At 46.2% G+C, this 20,916-nt stretch overlaps 1 protein-coding gene across 1 annotated transcript in view; it reads right to left on the reverse strand.

The window, feature by feature from the left end:
* Window positions 1-4,115: 4,115 nt before the first annotated feature.
* CNIH3 (cornichon family AMPA receptor auxiliary protein 3) overlaps window positions 4,116-20,916 on the reverse strand; it is a 131,068-nt gene continuing 114,267 nt past the window's right edge. Inside the window, exons 4-6 of the mRNA XM_003275074.4 lie at window positions 20,319-20,431; window positions 16,193-16,336; window positions 4,116-5,344 (exon numbers count right to left, since the gene is read on the reverse strand). Of these exons, the coding sequence (XP_003275122.3) occupies window positions 5,317-5,344; window positions 16,193-16,336; window positions 20,319-20,431 (285 nt within the window). The 3' untranslated portion in view covers window positions 4,116-5,316. The remainder of the gene's footprint in view (window positions 5,345-16,192; window positions 16,337-20,318; window positions 20,432-20,916) is intronic.

Here is a 20,916-nt window from a genome sequence, read left to right on the forward strand (position 1 = left end):
CGTGTGGGCACTGAGGTCTCCCTCTGCAAATGCAGCTGTGTGAAATGCTTCCATCATGTGCCGCTCCCCACAAGGAAAGCCTGCTCCCTGCTAAACTGGACAGAGCTAAAACTTGGCCGGGCGTGGTGGCTCATGCCTGTAATCCCAGCACTTTTCGAGGCTGAGGCGGGTGGATCACCTGAGGTCAGGAGTTTGAGACCAGCCTGGCCAACATGGTGAAACCCCATCTCTACTAAAAATACAAAAATTAGCTGGGCGTGGTGGCAGGCACCTGTAATCCCAGCTACTCAGGAGGCTGAGGCAGGAGAATCACTTGAACCCAGGAGGTGGAGGTTGCAGTGAGCTGAGATCATGACCCTGCACTCCAGCCCAGGCAACAGAGTGAGACTTGGTCTAAAAAAAAAAGCTAAAACTTGCCCCCACCTTTCCCTAGAATATGTGGTTGTGTCCTGAAGGCTTACTCCCTTGGTCAGCTCCTCCTCTCCTCTGCCTGGGATGAGCCAAGTCACAGGGCATGTCTCAGGATGCCCCCTCAAACGCCCACAGTGAGTAGTGCCTTCTGCCTGAGCCTCAGGAACACAGTCAGCCCCAAGATATCCAGCTTGGACCGGCAGCTCCGAGGCCTGGAGAAGGCTCTGCCCAAACAGTCATTTGCCAGAGCACAGATGAAAACAGAACAGCCCAAGTCCAGGAAGAGAAAGAGTTATGGAAATGGATCTGTGTAACGACACAGCATGAGTGCAATTAATTGTTGTCAAAGCATTTTGCTGGCTGCATTCACCTCTTACGTAGGAGAACAAAACTGTCATAACGATGACAACTTTATTCAACATTGGTGCAATTATCAAATCTAAAAATAGGATGCAAAGGGGAGATTTTCTTGAAAGGGCTGAGCTCTGCTACCCATGTTGCATGCCTGGAACAGTCCACCCCAAAGATGGAGAGGGGAAAGGAGGGAGCTAAGATTCATTGACTGTAGTCATGTGTTACCAGAAGAAGCATTTTACCCATTTTTATCTCCATAATTCTCCCTTCCCCTCTTTGAAGGGAAGTGCCGTCGGGTGGAGCACTGAGGACCGAGATTTGTTGAGCACCAATTGTGAGACAGGCTCAACAAGCATTCTGTACATAATTTACTTATCACAAGAATACTGAAAGGGAGGTATTATTAACCTCATTTTACAGATAAGAAAATTGAGTCTCTAAAGGTTAAGAAGTTTGCACAAGATCCTGTAGCCAAAATCCTTCCGATTATAAAGTCATTCACATAGAACTGCTTGCTGGGAAACATGTGAGCTCAGCGGAGCCACACTGCTGTCCTGTCGTCATCCCCTTTTCTCTTCTATCTCACATCCCACTGCCCTCCTGGACTCTATCACCCTTTCAGGAATGAGAAAATGGTCAAAGCCTTGGAGTCAAAAGGACTTGGGTGGAAGTCTAGGCTCCATGACTTATTAACAATTGTGACCTTGGTTCAATTGCTAGACCTCTGTAAGCTTTAATATTTTCAACTATGCATCGAAGACAACAATCATTCCCATTCCATCATATTGATGTGGGGATTAAATGAGACTACATATATCAAGTGCTTTGCAGAGCATCCAGCACATAGCAAGTACTCGACGGCAGTGGTTATCATTATTGTCAGAGAACATGACACTGAAAAGAGGGGTCAGGTCCCAGCCTGACATCCATTCAGGATACTATAGACAGGAATGGGGCCTCGGGAGGATGGCAGCATCCAGGAATCTTCACTCCTGTTCCACGTGGCCAGTTGGCTTCATGGTCCTTCCAAAGGGAGGGACCTTGCCCTGGAATGGGCACAGGGCAGAGTAAGGATGGTGATAGTTTGGATGTTTGTCCCCTCCAAATCTCATATTGAAATGTGATTGCCAGTGTTGGAGGTGGGGCCTGGTAGAAGGTGACTGGATCGTGGGGGCAGATCCCTCATGAATGGCTTAACGCCATCCCCTTGGGGATGAGTGCATTCTCGCTCAGTTCACATGAAATCTGGCTTAATGTGAAACCTCTCCCTTCTCTCTCTCGCTCTTCACCACGTGACACGCCTGCTCTCCCTTTGTCTTCCACCATGATTAGAAGCTTCCTGGGGCCCTCACCAGAGGCAGGAGCCATGCTCGTACAGCCCGCAGAACTGTGAGCCAAGTAAATCTCTTTTCTTCACAAATTACCCAGGCTCGGGTATTCCTTTATAGCAACACAACAATGGATTGGCCCAGATGGCAGGGAAGACTCGCCCTCTACAGTGAGCGTGCTGACCACACGCAGGGTACTGTTCTAAGTTCTTTGCAGGTATGAACTCATCTAATCTTTATAGAAAGCCAGTGTGGTAGGTGCCATTATTCTTCCACCTTAGCAAAGTGAAAAGTGAGCTTTAAGTGACTCTTCCAGGTTCCCCTCTGACCCTTTGGGCACAGCTGCACCAGGCCTATAGCTCTACCTCTCTAAAGGATGGGAACCAGTTCACCAACACCACCTTCAGGAGATGACTTTGCCCCACTGGGAAGCTCTCTCCTTGACGCATGCTTGGAAAGGTGAGCTCTTCGTCTCTCAAGGAAAATATTCACTTTGTATTTTGGAAAACAGAGGAGTTTCTCCTGCTTTTCCTCTCTTCTTCCCTTTGGTCACCTCTGTGGGATACACAATAAGAGACTGTGCAATAAGAACAAAATTATGTGAGAAGAGGCGGACTTGGGTTTAAATCCCAGCTACAGCTAGACATACCCGTCACTAGCTGTGGATCTCTGCAAGTGACTCCTCTTCTCAGTTTCCTCATCTATAAAAGAGAGATCATATCCACCTTGTGGTACTGTCACGAGGATCAGGGAAAAGCATATGAAGCATCTAGATCACTGCCAGGTGCCTTGGTTTATAACTGTCATTATTTGGCCACTTCTTCAGAGCATCAAGCCCTTGTTCTGTGCTACTTCACCTACGGAGGACTCGCCTTCCCTGAGGCTCCCTAGTTCTCTCATGGGTGACATGGGGATGAGAACAGCTAACCTGCTGTGCATGATCACTGTGAGGGGTGGGTGAGGTCACCATGTGAGCATTTAACACAGTGCCTGGCAAACAGCACGTACCCCATCAACTGTGCCCTTTACTCTTATCTTTATCATCAAGATTAGCTTCTCCCAGGAACTGAAAATTCACTGAAACTCCCAACAGATCACGAGAATTATTTCCCAATCACAACTTGTGGGAGCGAAATATCTGGATGTTTCTTTTTCATAAATATAAGAGCTGTCAGGCCAGTGGCAGTGGCTCAGCCTATAACCCCACTTTGGGAGGTGAAGGTGAGCAGATTGCTTGAGCCCAAGAGTTTGAGACCAGCCTGGGCAACATGGCAAAACCCCATCTCTACAAAAAATACAAAAACTAGCCACGCATGGTGGTGCGCACCTGTAGTCTGCTGGGGAGGCTGAGGTGGGAGCATCACCTGAGCCCAGGAAGGTCAAAGCTGCAGAGAGCCGTGACTGCCCTACTGCACTCCAGCCTGGGTGACAGAGTGAGACCCTGTCTCAAAAAAAAAAAAAAAAAAAAAAAAAAAAAAAGACATTTCTACTTCCATTTTAATGGTCTTTGTGTACTTGCGTCTCCTATTACCAGCCACTTCAAATCTTTTTGAAAGGAGGCAGAGTATAGAAACAAAACAGCTCCATGGTGAGAAGTAACATGGACCATTCACCTTCTACATCTAGTTGCATTTGCAGGACGGCTGTGCGGTTAGATTAGCGTCTGCAGCCTGCCATCCAAGGCTTGCCTCTCTGGATGAGGGTCACTAGTCTTCTCAGGAATGAAGCCAAAGCCAGGCCCAAGCAGCCAAAAGGTAGCTCTATCCCTAACAACAGTTACCTGGTCGGTAAAAAGGGCATTGGCCAAGAGGAAGCCTTCTCCCAAAATCATCATCTCAAATTCTCCAGTTTCATACCATAAACCTCAGAGTAAAAGTCTGCATTTTGTTTTCCAAAGAATTTTTAGCAGCATGATGCCTTTTTGAAAATTTGCCTTTTCTTCCTATCAGTTTTCCAACCATATGTAGACAAATTCAGCTGTAATGGTTGAAATGAGAGAGCCAGTTAAGTGAGACACTCAAGTTGTCGCTGCATTTTAATAAACATAGCACACAATGTGTTGCTACACAAACACCATTCATAAACCTGAGTCACAGGTTTCAGATGGGAGCTGGGGACGTGTATAAATAGCCTGTGTATGTTAAACAGTAGAAAAGAAAAGAAGTTTGGGGAATAAGGTCAAAATCATTGTGCCCAATTTAAACATCATAAAAATCTCAGCCTTGTCATTATTTACAACCCCCAGCATAACTCCCACCCAAAAGAGAATGCCAAATGGAAAATTCTAAATAAGATGATGTCCTCACGTCGACCTAAACAGTACAAATGATGCAGCATCATAAAATGAAGTTATAATTATGTTGTCTTACTTCCTGGCTGCCGGATGCCCACGGTACAGAGCAGCCACTCCACAGGATTTTCTGAGCTCTGAGCTGTCTGGGGTTTTTGTAAGAACATAGCTTTGACTAGCATTGACCAATTGATTTGCATTTAATGACTCTGTGATGGTTTGAGGTGGCAAAAGAAGAATACAACTTGTGTGGTAGAGAACTAACACCTTGAACATGTTGCAAACGTTTCAAAAATCAATTTTTCCTATATTCACCCTTCCTCAGCTGAAAATAGCCCAGCAGGCTCAAGGCTGGTTACAGCTGAAGGCAAATCCCACACACCCTCCAGCCCCTCCCATTTGAGAAAAAGGGCGTGGCCATGGCTTGGAAGAAAGGCAACAAGAGTCTTGGGCAGCCAAGACATTCTTGAGGCTTTCAACAGGTCCCTGCAGACTTGGCCTTGACTCTGGATCATTCTGTTTCTTAGCAAGCACCTTGCGGCCTTCCAGCCTCCGCTCCCATGGCCCAGGAACTCAGTGTGAACTTGCAAGGTGCTGTTCAATGAAGCGGATTCAGGAAGCAGCAACTCTCTCTCAGGAGAGGTCTAGTGTTTCGTCACCTACTCCCCCACACCACTGATGCTCGGAAGGGCTCTAGGATCCCGTGTGTGGAATTCGAATGCCAAAGATTGACAAATAGGGTGAGACAGACACGCAGGGTTAACTCGGCTCCCGGCTGCTGCGTGATCCCAGCTCCCATTCAGTCTGACTGCCTGCCAGGTTTATTTCTCACATATCCTCATTCTGGTCCCTCCTCCAGTCACCAGCAGAAATGCACCTCTCCGTCTCAGGCCTCTCCCATCTCAGTCTCTGATGACGTGCATGGTCTTTGCGTTAAGAGCTCACTAAAGTGTAGATCATGCTGAATGCAAAAAAAAAAAAAAAAAAAAAAAAAAGGAGAAGAAGGTGTTAGTAGAAGCCCACAGAGGACTCAGGCTGCCCCTCAGGAGAGGGACCTTCCAGAGGCCAGACCCCTTGGCTTCTCCCTCATTCCTGTCACTACAGCATCTCGCCGACTCCACTACTGTGCCCCTTCTACTTCCCGCAACACTGGAATAAACATTTTTTGGGAGAGCATATTGTATCCCTTGGATAAAAGATGTGATTGCTCTAAGTGCCTATTATTATTCCCATCAGGATGATTATTATGGTTGTCTTCCTTTTTGTGCAATTGCAGGGTAGGTCTGGGGGTGGAGGTGGGGGTGCAGTGGATTCTTTCTGCCACCAGCTGCCATGTGCTTGCATGTCGGTCGTGTCCAGGGGCTCCCAGATGATGCTGGATAATATGTTAGTGCTGGGGGAAAGATCATCATCACTATTGCAAAGGCCAGCGTGGGAACATAAGCCCTCTGGGCACCAGAACTCAATGAATTCTTGATTGGGTAACTCCCTGGCCCTCCTATTTTTAATGGACTCCAGGAATTAAACATGCATTAAAAGCGTGTGACCTAAAGTATGGCCCCAATACTACTAAGAGTGGGGTGAAGGGGACATGTATCCCTGTGCTCTTAGTAAGGGCTTCAGGTTAATTTTGCAAGGCTGAGGAATGATCTGCACCAAAATATACCTCTTTGTCTATTTCACAGAAAAAGAAACCAACTATCTTTTCACATTATAGTGAGAAAAAAAGATTCATCCAAGAAGTAAAACCGAAGGAAAGAAATGAAAAGGTTTGACTTCTAACCCTATGCAGCTGTGGAGGCCCAATGAGCTCCTCTGAGTAGCTGAAGTTCCATCTCCAGGAACCTCACACACCTCATGTGCACAGAGAACCACTGGTCAGACCTGGAGCAAGAGGGACTTACGCTACTTGGGGAAGCTGAGGGCCAGATGAGGAGTGACAGCAGGGGGAGAAGGGGAGAAGCCACATCCTAACTCCAAAGCCAGTGCTTTTTGCATGACAGTACTAAGTCTCAAGTGGATACCTTTGTTTACTCACTTTCATTCATTCTTTCATTTAATGTTTATTGAGCACCTGCTGCATGCCAGACACTATTCTCAATGCTGGGGAAAATGGTGAGTGTGCAGCCCCAATTCCTGCCTTGAGGAAGCATAGCTGTAACAACAAACCATGAGGATTCAGTGAGTGCCAGGCACAGGCCAGGACACTGCAGACGCAGAGATGAATGAAACCAACATGGTCTCCAGTGTCAAGGAACAACTAAACCATAAATAACATAGATGGAGAGAAATAAACCTGAGGAGGAACAGGCATGATCCAGAATAACCACGCAGGAGGGTGGTCCTACTACTTCAGGTTTGAACACAATCTTTCTACAGAGCAGACACTGTTCACACTGGGCTCACTAGCTAGTATTAGTATCTGCATTAGCTAGTTCCCTTCTAACACAACCCTCAAATATCACCTGGTCCACAAGGCAACCTGAGAAGTGGGGTGATGGGTGCCATGCGGTTCAAACAGGATAAAGAGCACAGGCTCTGAAGCCAGATGTTGCTACTTATTAGCAGAGACCTGAGACACATTTCTTAACCTCTGCAAAGTCCTCAGTAGCCCCTCAGGAAGCTCAAACCATAAACCATCAACCCCATCTTCCCCGCTGTTGTGTGGGTCTCTAGCCCTGAGCTCAGTTCAGACATGGCTCTGCATACACGAGTCCCCTTCCCTCTCTCCCACGGTGGCCTGCGCTGACGCTGCTGTGCTCTCCACCAGCTCCAGATCTGAGGGGCTGGCAGCTCCTAAGGTGGGAGAAACAGAGTCTTTCAAGCAGCCCCAAAGAGCACCAAGGGGCCAGATTCAACAAAGAATGTGGGTGTCCGTGGCGGCCACCCAGGGTCCCAGTGAGGCTGCAGGAACTGTTTCCAATTTTGTTTTAGAAACAAAGCAATTAACACATGTATCATGAAGGCAGGGCCAAACTGAAGTAATAAACTAGAGGACAAACAGTCAAACAGACTGTTTGGAACACACTCGGTTACAGAACAATCACACCCATCTAACCGAGAGGAGCTGCCAAGACCTCCCCACTCCGCCCCCTCCCACCCCCGCAGCGAAGCACACACAGCCGCTTCCCCTCCCTGTGAATTCATATGGCTTCTTCCCCGCGACGCCTTGGCTCCAGCAGTTACTGCAACAAAACTGAAATGAGGGAATGTCTTGCCTCCGTCTTCATCCACACTGAGGTGGATCCCAGGCTAAAGGGGCAGGAGCTAATGAAAACAATGGTCTCATTCTGTTGGCTTAGAGGAAAGACAGTGCTGTCTCTGGGGAGAGGCCACTCAGCCCATGACTCTGCAGAAGGGGAAGTCTGTGGCTCCACAAAGAAAGCATCGTTGAGCACACTGCAGGGAAGAAACCTGACCTCCGAAGTGTCAAGTCCCTAAGCCCACGACGGCTTTGTCCACGCTCTGTAGGTTTCCCAAGACAGGAACCCATCTGACAAGCCTTTGGTTGTTAAATAGTTCAGACTTGGAGTCAGAAAGACTTAGGTGAACCCACTGGGCACCGCAGAAATCTCCGGAGGCTTCAAAGACCATCAGGCTCCCTGCCAGCTGGAGCAGTAAACATCCCAGAGCACCCCAGAGAGTCTGCAGACACTGGGGATGTAAAGGGGAGGGAAGGCAGAACCAAGTAGAATGCTCCAGAGCCACCAAGGTGTGCATCAGGATTGTCCAGAGAGCTTGTTTAAAACACAGAGCCCAGCCCTGGAAAGTTTCAATAGGTAGCTATAAGCCCAGCAATCTGCATTTTTAAAAAGCACACCTTCCTCCCTTCCTTACCCCACACTTTGATAAAGACTTTTCTAGAGGTTTTCTAAGATAGCCAGCAGTTAAGAGCTACTGGGCACGGTGGCTCATGCCTGTAATCCCGGCACTTTGGGAGGCTGAGGCGGATAGATCACATGAGCCCAGGAGTTCAAGACCAGCCTGGGCAACATGGCAAAACCCTTTCTCTACAGAAAAATACAAAAATTAGCTGAGCATGGTGGTACATGCCTATAATTCCAGCTACTGAGGAGGCTAAGGCAAGAGGATCCCTTGAGCCTGGAGTTCAAGGCTGCGGCAAGCTATGATCTTGCCATTGTAGTCCAGCCTGGGAGACAGAGTGATACCCTCAAAAAAAAGAAAAAGAAAAAAGGAAAAGGAAAAAGGAGTTCAGTCTTTGAAACCGGACTCAAGACGTACTACTTACCGCTGTGACACTATTAGCTGGAATTCAGGAAAATTATCTGACTTCTCAGATTCAGTTCATTTTTCATATGTGAGTGAGGATAGTATTTATCTTATAAATTGAGCAATACGTGCAAAGCTCTGAGCACAAAGCCTGGCTCATTTTTAAATGTCAGAACTTTGGGAGGCTGAGGCAGAAGGGTCACTTGGGCCCAAGAGTTCAAGACCTGCCTGGGCAACACAGTGAAACCCCATCTCTACAAAAAATTTTAAAATAAAAAAAAAAAAAAATTAGCCGGGCATGGTGACACACACCTGCAGTCCCAGCTACTCAGGTTAAGCTGGGAGAATAGCTTGAGCCGAGTTCAAGGATGCAGTGAGCAGTGATGGCACCACTGCACTCCAGCCTGGGCAAAACAGGGAGACCCCCATCTTTAAATAAAAATTAAAAAATAGGTGGAGCCAAGATGGCTGAATAGGAACAGCTCCAGTCTACAGCTCCCAGCGTGAGCGACACAGAAGACAGGTGATTTCTGCATTTCCGTTTGAGGTACCGGGTTCATCTCACTAGGGAGTGCCAAACAGTGGGTGCAGGACACTCAGTGCAGCGCACTGTGCGCGAGCCAAAGCAGGGCGAGGCATTGCCTCATTCGGGAAGCACAAGGGGTCAAGGAGTTCCCTTTCCTAGTCAAAGAAAGGGGTAACAGATGGCACCTGGAAAATCGGGTCAGTCCCACCCTAATACTGTGCTTTTCCAACAGGCTTGGAAAACGGCACACCAGGAGATTGTGTCCCGCACCTGGCTTGGAGGGTGCTATGCCCACGGAGTCTCGCTGATTGCTAGCACAGCAGTCTGAGATCAAACTGCAAGGCGGCAGCGAGGCTGGGGGAGGGGCGCCTATCATTGCCCAGGCTTGCTTAGGTAAACAAAGCAGCCAGGAAGCTCGAACTGGGTGGAGCCCACCACAGCTCAAGGAGGCCTGCCTGCCTCTGTAGGCTCCACCTCCAGGGGCAGGGCACAGACAAACAAAAAGTCAGCAGGAACCTCTGCAGACTTAAATGTCCCTGTCTGACAGCTTTGAAGAGAGTAGTGGTTATCCCAGCACACAGCTGGAGATCTGAGAACGGACAGACTGCCTCCTAAAGTGGGTCCCTGACCCCCAAGCAGCCTAACTGGGAGGCACCCCCCAGTAGGGACAGACTGACACCTCACTCGGCCAGGTACTCCTCTGAGACAAAACTTCCAGAGGAACTATCAGACAGCTGAATTTGTGGTCTCACGAAAATCTGCTGTTTTGCAGCCACCGCTGCTGACACCCAGCCAAACAGGGTCTGGAGTGGACCTCTAGCAAACGCCAACAGACCTGCAGCTGAGGATCCTGTCTGGTAGAAGGAAAACTAACAAACAGAAAGGACATCCACACCAAAAACCCATCTGTACATCACCATCATCAAAGACCAAAAGAAGATAAAACCACAAAGATGGGGAAAAAACAGAGCAGAAAAACTGGGAACTCTAAAAAGCAGAGCACCTCTCCTCCTCCAAAGGAACGCAGTTCCTCACCAGCAACGGAACAAAGCTGGACAGAGAAGGACTTTGACGAGTTGAGAGAAGAAGGCTTCAGATGATCAAACTACTCCGAGCTATGGGAGGAAATTCAAAACAATAGCAAAGAAGTTAAAAACTTTGAAAAAAAATTAGACAAATGGATAACTAGAATAACCAGTGGAGAGAAGGGCTTAAAGGAGCTGATGGAGCTGAAAGCCAAGTTTCGAGAACTACGCGATGATTGCAGAAGCCTCAGTAGCCGATGCGATCAACTGGAAGAAAGGGTATCAGTGATGGAAGATGAAATGAATGAAATGAAGACAGAAGGGAAGTTTAGAGAAAAAAGAATAAAAAGAAACGAACAAAGCCTCCAAGAAATATGGGACTATGTGAAAAGACCAAACCTACGTCTGATTGGTGTACCTGAAAATGACGGGGAGAATGGAACCAAGTTGGAAAACACTCTGCAAGACAATATCCAGGAGAACTTCCCCAATCTAGCAAGGCAGGCCAACATTCAGATTCAGGAAATACAGAGAACGCCACAAAGATACTCCTCGAGAAGAGCAACTCCAAGACACATAATTGTCAGATTCACCAAAGTTGAAATGAAGGAAAAAATGTTAAGGGCAGCCAGAGAGAAAGGTCGGGTTACCCACAAGGGGAAGCCCATCAGACTAACAGCTGATCTCTCAGCAGAAACTCTACAAGCCAGAAGAGAGTGGGGGCCGATATTCAACATTCTTAAAGAAAAGAATTTTCAACCCAGAATTTCATATCCAGCCAAACTAAGCTTCATAAGTGAAGGAGAAATAAAATACTTTACAGATAAGCAAATGCTGAGTGATTTTTGTGACCACCAGGCCTGCCCTAAAAGAGCCCCTGAAGGAAGCACTAAACATGGAAAGGAACAACCAGTACCAGCCACTGCAAAAACATGCCAAATTGTAAAGATCATCGAGGCTAGGAAGAAACTGCATCAACTAACAAGCAAAATAACCAACTAACATCATAATGACAGGATCACATTCACACATAACAATATTAACTTTAAATGTAAATGGGCTAAATGCTCCAATTAAAAGACAGAGATCGGCAAATTGGATAAGGAGTCAAGACCCATCAGTGTGCTGTATTCAGGAAACCCATCTCACGTGCAGAGACACACATAGACTCAAAATAAAGGGATGGAGGAAGATCTATCAAGCAAACGGAAAACAAAAAAAGGCAGGGGTTGCAATCCTAGTCTCTGATAAAATAGACTTTAAACCAACAAAGATCAAAAGAGACAAAGAAGGCCATTACACAATGGTAAAGGGATCAATTCAACAAGAAGAGCTAACTATACTAAATATATATGCACCCAACACAGGAGCACCCAGATTCATAAAGCAAGTCCTGAGTGACCTACAAAGGGACTTAAACTCCCACACAATAATAATGGGAGAATTTAACACCCCACTGTCAACGTTAGACAGATCAATGAGACAGAAAGTTAACAAGGATATCCAGGAATTGAACTCAGCTCTGCACAAAGTGGACCTAATAGACATCTACAGAACTCTCCACCCCAAATCAACAGAATATTTTTTTAAGCACCACACCACACCTATTCCAAAATTGACCACATAGTTGGAAGTAAAGCACTCCTCAGCAAATGTAAAAGAACAGAAATGATAACAAACTGTCTCTCAGACCACAGTGCAATCAAACCAGAACTCAGGATTAAGAAACTCACTCAAAACCGCTCAACTACATGGAAACTGAACAACCTGCTCCTGAATGACTACTGGGTACATAATGAAATGAAGGCAGAAATAAAGATGTTCTTTGAAACCAACGAGAACAAAGACACAACATACCAGAATCTCTGGGACACATTCAAAGCAGTGTGTAGAGGGAAATTTATAGCACTGAATGCCCACAACAGAAAGCAGGAAAGATCTAAAATTGACACCCTAACATCACAATTAAAAGAACTAGAAAAGCAAGAGCAAACACATTCAAAAGCTAGCAGAAGGCTAGAAATAACTAAAATCAGAGCAGAACTGAAGGAAATAGAGACACAAAAAAACCCTTCAAAAAATTAATGAATCCAGGAGCTGGTTTTTTGAAAAGATCAACAAAATTGATAGACCGCTAGCAAGACTAATAAAGAAGAAAAGAGAGAAGAATCAAATAGATGCAATAAAAAATGAAAAAGGGGATATCACCACCGATCCCACAGAAATACAATCTACCATCAGAGAATACTACAAACACCTCTATGCAAATAAACTAGAAAATCTAGAAGAAATGGATAAATTCCTCGACAAATAAACCCTCCCAAGACTAAACCAGGAAGAAGTTGAATCTCTGAATAGACCAATAACAGGCTCCGAAATTGTGGCAATAATCAATAGCTTACCAACCAAAAAGAGTCCAGGACCTGATGGATTCACAGCCGAATTCTACCAGAGGTACAAGGAGGAACTGGTACCATTCCTTCTGAAACTATTCCAATCAATAGAAAAAGAGGGAATCCTCCCTAACACATTTTATGAGGCCAGCATCGTCCTGATACCAAAGCCTGGCAGAGACACAACCAAAAAAGAGAATTTTAGACCAATATCCTTGATGAACATTGATGCAAAAATCCTCAATAAAATACTGGCAAACCAAATCCAGCAGCACATCGAAAAGCTTATACACCATGATCAAGTGGGCTTCATCCCTGGGATGCAAGGCTGGTTCAACATACGCAAATCAATAAATGTAATCCAGCATATAAACAGAACCAAAGACAAAACCCACATGATTATCTCAATAGATGCAGAAAAGGCCTTTGACAAAATTCAACAACCCTTCATGCTAAAAACTCTCAATAAATTAGGTATTGATGGGACGTATCTCAAAATAATAAGAGCTATCTATGACAGACCCACAGCCAATATCATACTGAATGGGCAAAAACTGGAAGCATTCCCTTTGAAAATTGGCACAAGACAGGGATGCCCTCTCTCACCACTCCTATTCAACTTAGTGCTGGAAGTTCTGGCCAGGGCAATCAGGCAGGAGAAGGAAATAAAGGGTATTCAATTAGGAAAAGAGGAAGTCAAATTGTCCCTGTTTGCAGAAGACATGATTGTATATCTAGAAAACCCCACTGTCTCAGCCCAAAATCCCCTTAAGCTGATTAGCAACTTCAGCAAAGTTTCAGGATACAAAATCAATGTACAAAAATCACAAGCATTCTTGTACACCAATCACAGACAAACAGAGAGCCAAATCATGAGTGAACTCCCATTCACAATTGCTTCAAAGAGATTAAAATACCTAGGAATACAACTTGCAAGGGATGTGAAGGACCTCTTCAAGGAGAACTACCAACTACTGCTCAATGAAATAAAAGAGGATACAAACAAATGGAAGAACATTCCATGCTCATGGGTTGGAAGAATCAATATCGTGAAAATGGCCATACTGCTCAAGGTAATTTATAGATTCAATGCCATCCCCATCAAGCTACCAATGACTTTCTTCACAGAATTGGAAAAAACTACTTTAAAGTTCATATGGAACCAAAAAAGAGTCCGCATCACCAAGTCAATCCTAAGCCAAAAGAACAAAGCTGGAGGCATCACGCTACCTGACTTCAAACTATACTACAAGGCTACAGTAACCAAAACAGCATGGTACTGGTACCACAACAGAGACATAGATCAATGGAACAGAACAGAGCCCTCAGAAATAATGCCGCATATCGACAACTATCTGATCTTTGACAAACCTGACAAAAACAAGAAATGGGGAAAGGATTCCCTATTTAATAAATGGTGCTGGGAAAACTGGCTAGCCATATGTAGAAAGCTGAAACTGGATCCCTTCCTTACACCTTATACAAAAATTAACTCAAGATGGATTAAAGACTTACATGTTAGACCTAAAACCATAAAAACCCTAGAAGAAAACCTAGGCAATACCATTCAGGACATAGGCATGGGCAAGGACTTCATGTCTAAAACACCAAAAGCAATGGCAACAAAAGCCAAAATTGACAAATGGGATCTCATTAAACTAAAGAGCTTCTGCACAGCAAAAGAAACTACCATCAGAGTGAACAGGGAACCTACAGAATGGGAGAAAATTTTTGCAACCTACTCATCTGACAAAGGGTTAACATCCAGAATCTACAATGAACTCAAATTTACAAGAAAAAAACAAACAACCCCATCAAAAAGTGGGCGAAGGACATGAACAGACACTTCTCAAAAGAAGACATTTATGCAGCCAAAAAACATATGAAAAAATGCTCATCATCACTGGCCATCAGAGAAATGCAAATCAAAACCACAATGAGATACCATCTCACACCAGTTAGAATGGCCATCATTAAAAAGTCAGGAAACAACAGGTGCTAGAGAGGATGTGGAGAAATAGGAACACTTTTACACTGTTGGTGGGACTGTAAACTAGTTCAACCATTGTGGAAGTCAGTGTGGCGATTCCTCAGGGATCTAGAACTAGAAATACCATTTGACCCAGCCATCCCATTCCTGGGTATATACCCAAAGGACTCTAAATCATGCTGCTATAGAGACACATGCACACATATGTTTATTGCGGCACTATTCACAATAGCAAAGACTTGGAACCAACCCAAATGTCCAACAACAATAGACTGGATTAAGAAAATGTGGCACATATACACCATGGAATACTATGCAGCCATAAAAAATGATGAGTTCATGTCCTTTGTAGGGACATGGATGAAACTGGAAACCATCATTCTCAGTAAACTATCAAAAGGACAAAAAACCAAACACCGCATGTTCTCACTCATAGGTGGGAATTGAACAATGAGAACTCATGGACACAGGAAGGGGGACATCACACTCCGGGGACTGTTGTGGGGTGGGGGGGAGGGGGAGGGACAGCATTAGGAGATATACCTAATGCTAAATGACGAGTTAATGGGTGCAGCAAACCAACATGGCACATGTATACATATGTAACAAACCTGCACATTGTGCACATGTACCCTAAAACCTAAAGTATAATAATAAAATAAAAATAAAAAAATTAAAAAAAAAATAAAAAATAAAAAATGCTGGACAAATGCAGCCACATTCTGGCCTGCTACCGCCCAATCCAAACCTAGGGGTGGCGTGCAGTCCAGCATCCCGACCCCTCCTCCTCTTCATCTGGCTGCTGTCAACCATGCCCTTCTGGAGACATCACCGGGAGGTTTGGAGATCACCATGGCCCTGCCACAGGTAATGATGGAATCGCAAGTGACAGGTGACAGTTCCCAGAGATGAGTCAAAGAGGAGCAGGAAGGAGGAGGAGACATTTGCGGAAAAGGCACTCTCTGGGGTGTCAAACCACAAGACAGTCTGTTTATAGCTATCTGCTTAGTTAGGATGTTCTGAGCGGAGAGGTGAAAAGAGGGGAGACTCCTGAAATGGGACTGCAAAGTCAGCAGGTTTTTCTTAATTGGAATGGTGTTATGTAATATTGGGAAAACTGTAAATGAAGCATTTAGCGACCCAAAATGCCACTTTATGAACCGTGACAGCCACTGTGGGGCTGGGGTGGGGAGTTTGGGGCCTCTGTTATGGTTCCCAAGAATCCTTGCAAACAAGCCATGGGGCAAGGGACAGTGAGGATGAGCCCGAGCCCCTGTGGCCACAGGCAACCTGGTGGGCTGAGCTGCAGAATTGTCAGAGGCAGGAAGCCCTATAGGGAAGAAGGAGTAGCCAGCTGCACTTCACCAGTTATCTCCAAAGGGATGTTGAGAGGGTGTTTTCACTGCATGGCCCTAAAGATGCGCCGATCCGCAGGCAAGGCCTCCTGCAGGATCTCCTGCCCCCTTACTTGTTTATACAGAAGGCCTTGCTCCTGAGCCAGAGTCAGACAGCTGGGACCACACCCGACTGGCCATGACTCCCACCCTCGCACACCATCTCCCAAAGGCCGCTTCCCCGAGGCCAGCCTGAAATTCTCTTCCTTTTGCTGCAGGAGTCAAAACCACCAGGAGGGGCAGATACTCACCAGTAAAGGTAGTAGAAGAAGGAGAGGAGATAGAAGGCCAGCTTACACCAGGCCTCCTTCTGACAGTAACTCAAAGTGTCAGCATTCATGACCACCGGTGGGTCGTAGGCTAGTTCTGAGCTATCTGCCGGACAGTGGAAATACCTGCAGGGAGAGAGGACATCATTGTCTCTGAGGTCCTGCTACTTCTGGCGTCACCTGGGCAAGCCCTTCCGATGCAGGGCTTCTGTCGCGCAATCCCTGCCAAGCAATTGCCTGCCTTCTGCCTAAATCACAGTTGAAGCACCACTGAAGAGTGGCTCAGCCGCTATCTTCCAGCAGGTAGTAAATCCCCAAATACTCCGATCCACTGGCATCATGGCAATTTCACCCATATACAAAGCTGCTCCAACAGAAGGGGAAATGTGTCACCTGGCGTTGCCTGGGAGTCTGAGGAAGAGCCGCCTCTCAGGACAGGTGTAGGCAGAGGTACGGGGCTATACCACCACTGCTGGGACGCCACCATACCTCCATTCTACCCTCAAACTACTTTACACAGACCGTTATTGAAAATCCTGAGTACTTCAGGACATCCTATTCTCACTTGAGTGTAGAGCAGTTTACAGGTGCTTTCATTCTTGACAGTGGGACCTAGAACTCGAAAAGAACATCAGCCATCTGTCGGGAGAGAGTGGGCCCCGGACGGCAGCTGGGTGAGTGAAAGAATGTAGGTGGGAAAGAGGAGCGGGGGGGAGCAGCTAACGTGAACTGTGTCTACTTCAAAATACTACGTTCCCAAGGCTCACCTGGCCACAGCCCCTGAGGAGGGGAGCTGTCAGGCTTGGTGAGACCTGGGGCAGGACTCTGAGCCTCCTGAGTCCCTTGGGAAGTGGTCGCTGCCCCCAGGACACTGCCCCCAGGGACCTGGCCACAGCCTCCTGCCGAGCCCAAGAACAAAGTGCAGCTGGAATCTCTCAGTGAGTTCCTTTTTCAGTCATTCTGGTAAAGCCACCCAGAGCCCAGGAGTGCAAATAAATGGCCCCCTGGGCTCTGGGACAGACAGTGGTTCTCAATGGTGGTAAAGGGCCCAGGGAGAGGGCTCCAACCGGGAGATTCATCACACTGGCTTTGAAGAACATCCTGCAGTGTAGCAACTCGCAGATCCGGCATCTCAGCTCCCTCCTCCTTCCCCTTCAGAGAATTGCACTGACGTTATCTGTCACTGACACTGTGCTGAAGAGAAATCACAAGCCAGATTCGATGACAACTGCCAGCTCACAGCCCTCCAGGCCACTCACCTCTCCTCTTCCTGGGAGCCGATCTCAAAAGCTATTTGCTGTCACTGTGGTTTTATTCCCAGGTGACCTCATTAAGTGGAGGCAGAAGGGCAGGGTGGCCATGTGGCTCCGTGGAAAGAGCAAAGGCCCTGCCAGTCACCGGTCACCACATTGACTTTCCTTGGGTCAGTCATTAACCCATCTGAGCCTCAACTTTCTCATCTGTGAAATGGGGATGGAATTGCCCATTGCAAAGGGCTGTTGTGACCATTACATGAGGCGACGTATGCAAATAACCTGGGAAGAACAGGTACTGAGTCAACAGCAGACAGTTCTATTTCCTTTAAGCAAACTAAGAGCCAGAGCAGGAGGGGAATTTCTGTGTATGTGAAACGTCACTGGTCTGGACCTGTTGGGAAGGAGGGCGAGTGAAAGGGGGGATAAAGGGTGTACAAGGGCTCTGATTTTTAAAGGACTCCTCCCCTCCTCATTCTTTTTTTTCTTTCATGATCTGAGAACTTACTAATTGCCAGGAACTAGACTAGATCCTGTCAGGGACTCAAAAAAAAGGCAAGACAAAATCCCTATTGGCAAGATTACAGCCCCTCCTTTCCTCCAAAGAGATCAACTTTCCAAGTCTATGGACACTGGCTGCCTCTCCTTTTCCTCCCTTTTGGACAAGCGCTAGCCCCACGAAGCAGTGCCCTGATCGATGTTTTGTCCATTAATCACATTTCTGATGCCCTGCCTTGACAGCCCCCTACTTGAAGGACCTTGGGACGAACTCCTTTCCTGGGGAGAAGAGCCAGCCCCTGGGGCAGTGTGTCGGGCGGCAGGGACTTGGACTGGAATTCGTACAGAGGTGGAGTGTAACCTCAGCCCTGCCATGTCCGAGCTGAGCAACACAGGTTAATTTGACTTAACCTTTGTGAGTCTCTGTGTCCCCATGTGTCAAACACAGAAAATGAAACCCAGCTCACTTGGTTGTTGTGAATCCTGGATCTTCTATTTGACTTCTCTCTAATTCAGATGAGAGCAGATTGCCTTTACTTAAAGTGAGGCTTCTCGATGTAACTGAATCTTTTTCATTCCTCCCTAAACCTGAGATTTCTTCTACCCTGCTGGCCCTGGTCAATGGCACCATCGACCTCCTGGCCACCCAGCCTAGAGGCTTCCTCTCCCTCACCTGCATCCAATTATGGGCCAAGGCCTATCTAGTTCACCTCCACGGGTTCTCTTGTTGTCTCACATTCTGACTCCCACTGCCTGGGTCAAGGCTCTCTCACCTCTCCACCTGGAGTTCCCACCATAACACCCTCATTGGATTTCATCCTCAGTATTTCACCCTCTAACCCGTCCTTCACACTGCTTCCCAGGCCACCTTCCTAAAACTCAGATAGGTAATGCCACTGTCTTCTTCTAAAGCTTCTGATCATTTTCCATTACCTAGAGAATAAATTAATTCCACCTTCCCCATCAAATTATTTCAGGCCCTCCATACCATACTCTCAGCTGCCTGCCAACCCTATCTCTTCTTATTTCCCTCCAAGAACCCTACATCCAACCTCACTGAACAACTACTGTTTCCCAAACACACCAAGCGCTCTCTTAACTCTGGGCCTTTGCACATGCTGGTCCTTTGCCCTAGAATGTGCTTTTCCAATGTCACTCTTGAGCTAATTTAAGTGCTTCTTTCTCTATGCTCCTACTAGTATTTCTCATATGTCTGTTAAGAATATATTTCCCTCCACCACTAGGATGTACGTTCCTCAAGGGTAAAGGTTTTGCTTTACACTTAACGTGAAATCTCTCACAATGCCTAACATGTAGTATGTATTCCACATGTTTTCTAAATGAATGAGTGCATGTCTTAGGTGTGGCTAAATTCAAGCCAGATTTTATGGTACAATAACAATGATAAAACACTTTGGGGTCCAATGCTCTGGCAGGAAAGGGTCAAGGGCAGGCAACTTGTCTGCACAAATACCTTCTCTACTATTTTGATATTCCTCCACCTCTGCCTCCTGTGTCCATATGGTGACTCTATTTTACAAAAAGCCAAAAATCACATGATCTGACGCATGGTCTTAGCAGGGAATAGAATGTATGAAATTATAACTGTCCCAGAAAATCCAGCCCATCTGGTAGGTGCTTTTTTTTTTATTAAGATATAATTTACATACCATAAAAGTCACCCTTTTAAAGTGTACAAGTGTACAATTCAGTGGTTTTTAGTATATTCATAGAGTTGTGCAACCATCATGACTATCTAATTTCAGAACATTTTAATCACCCTAAAAAGAAAACCTTTGACCCATTAGCAGTCATTCCCTATTCTCATTCCCTCCCAGCCCCTGGCAGCTATGAATTTACTTTCTGTCTCTATAGATTTGCCTATCCTGGACATTTCACATAAATAGAATCATGAAAGATGTGACCTTTTGTGTCTGGCTTTTTTCACTGATACTTTCTTTAGGGCTCCATGTTGTAGCATGTATCAGTACTTCATTTCTTTTTATTGACAAATAATATTCCATTGTATGGATAGACCATATTTTGTTTCTCCATTTGTCAGTTGATGGGCATTTGGGTTGGTTCCACTCTTTAGCTGTTGTGAATGCTACTATAGATGCTTTTAACACTGACCTACAAGGGATGGGGTTGTGGTTAATGGAACCAACAAAAAGAGCCTTCCCTTATTGGACCTGCTGCCTAAGAGCAGTTTGGGAATGGGCTTTAAAGAGAGAGACCCAGAAAGGAAGAGATGATTGGAAGGCACTAGAAGCTGCCTATCTGGGTGACATCATCACTGGAGAGCAGGCTGCCCTGGCAGAAAAGACAGAGGATAGACCAGCCCCAGTCTGACTTACCTCCAGAAGTGATAGAAAAGTAGGGGGACATTCAGCCCCAGCGTGAGCCACTCTTGCGCACACAGGAACATGATGCAGAAGAGGCTATGGATGGAGTATTCTGGCAGCACCAGCTGAAGAGGGAGCAGACACAGCCCTAAGTTAGAGGAGGAAAATGCCACTCCTGCTTCTATGGCAGCTGACTTCTACCTGGACACTACCTCTCACAGGCAGTTGACACAAAGGCCCTCCCTGCAGCAACATAGAGCCACTGCCCCAACACAGATCCATTTCTGGTAAGTTCTTCTTTTTATGGCACTCCTCTTTTTATCATACCCAAACCCAAATGACACAAGCCCTCAGTGCACTACTTACTATTAACAGAATACCACGCTTGCTCCTAGGGGTCACCCATGGATGGCCACTGGGAAGACTGGAAGAGCTGGTCCAGCCTATGTGTCATTTGACCCAACGCAGGATCACTAGGAGAAATACTGCAAGGGTTTCTAATGAATCCATAACTGCCCTGCTCTTGTTTTTCTGGCCCCTGTGTATCCTCCTATAGTAACTCACAAACCTAAAGTGAATATGTACATTTATCACAAATATAGGAGGGTCA

Source organism: Nomascus leucogenys, chromosome 5 (assembly GCF_006542625.1).
Source record: "Nomascus leucogenys isolate Asia chromosome 5, Asia_NLE_v1, whole genome shotgun sequence".
Taxonomy (NCBI): Eukaryota; Metazoa; Chordata; class Mammalia; order Primates; family Hylobatidae; genus Nomascus; species Nomascus leucogenys.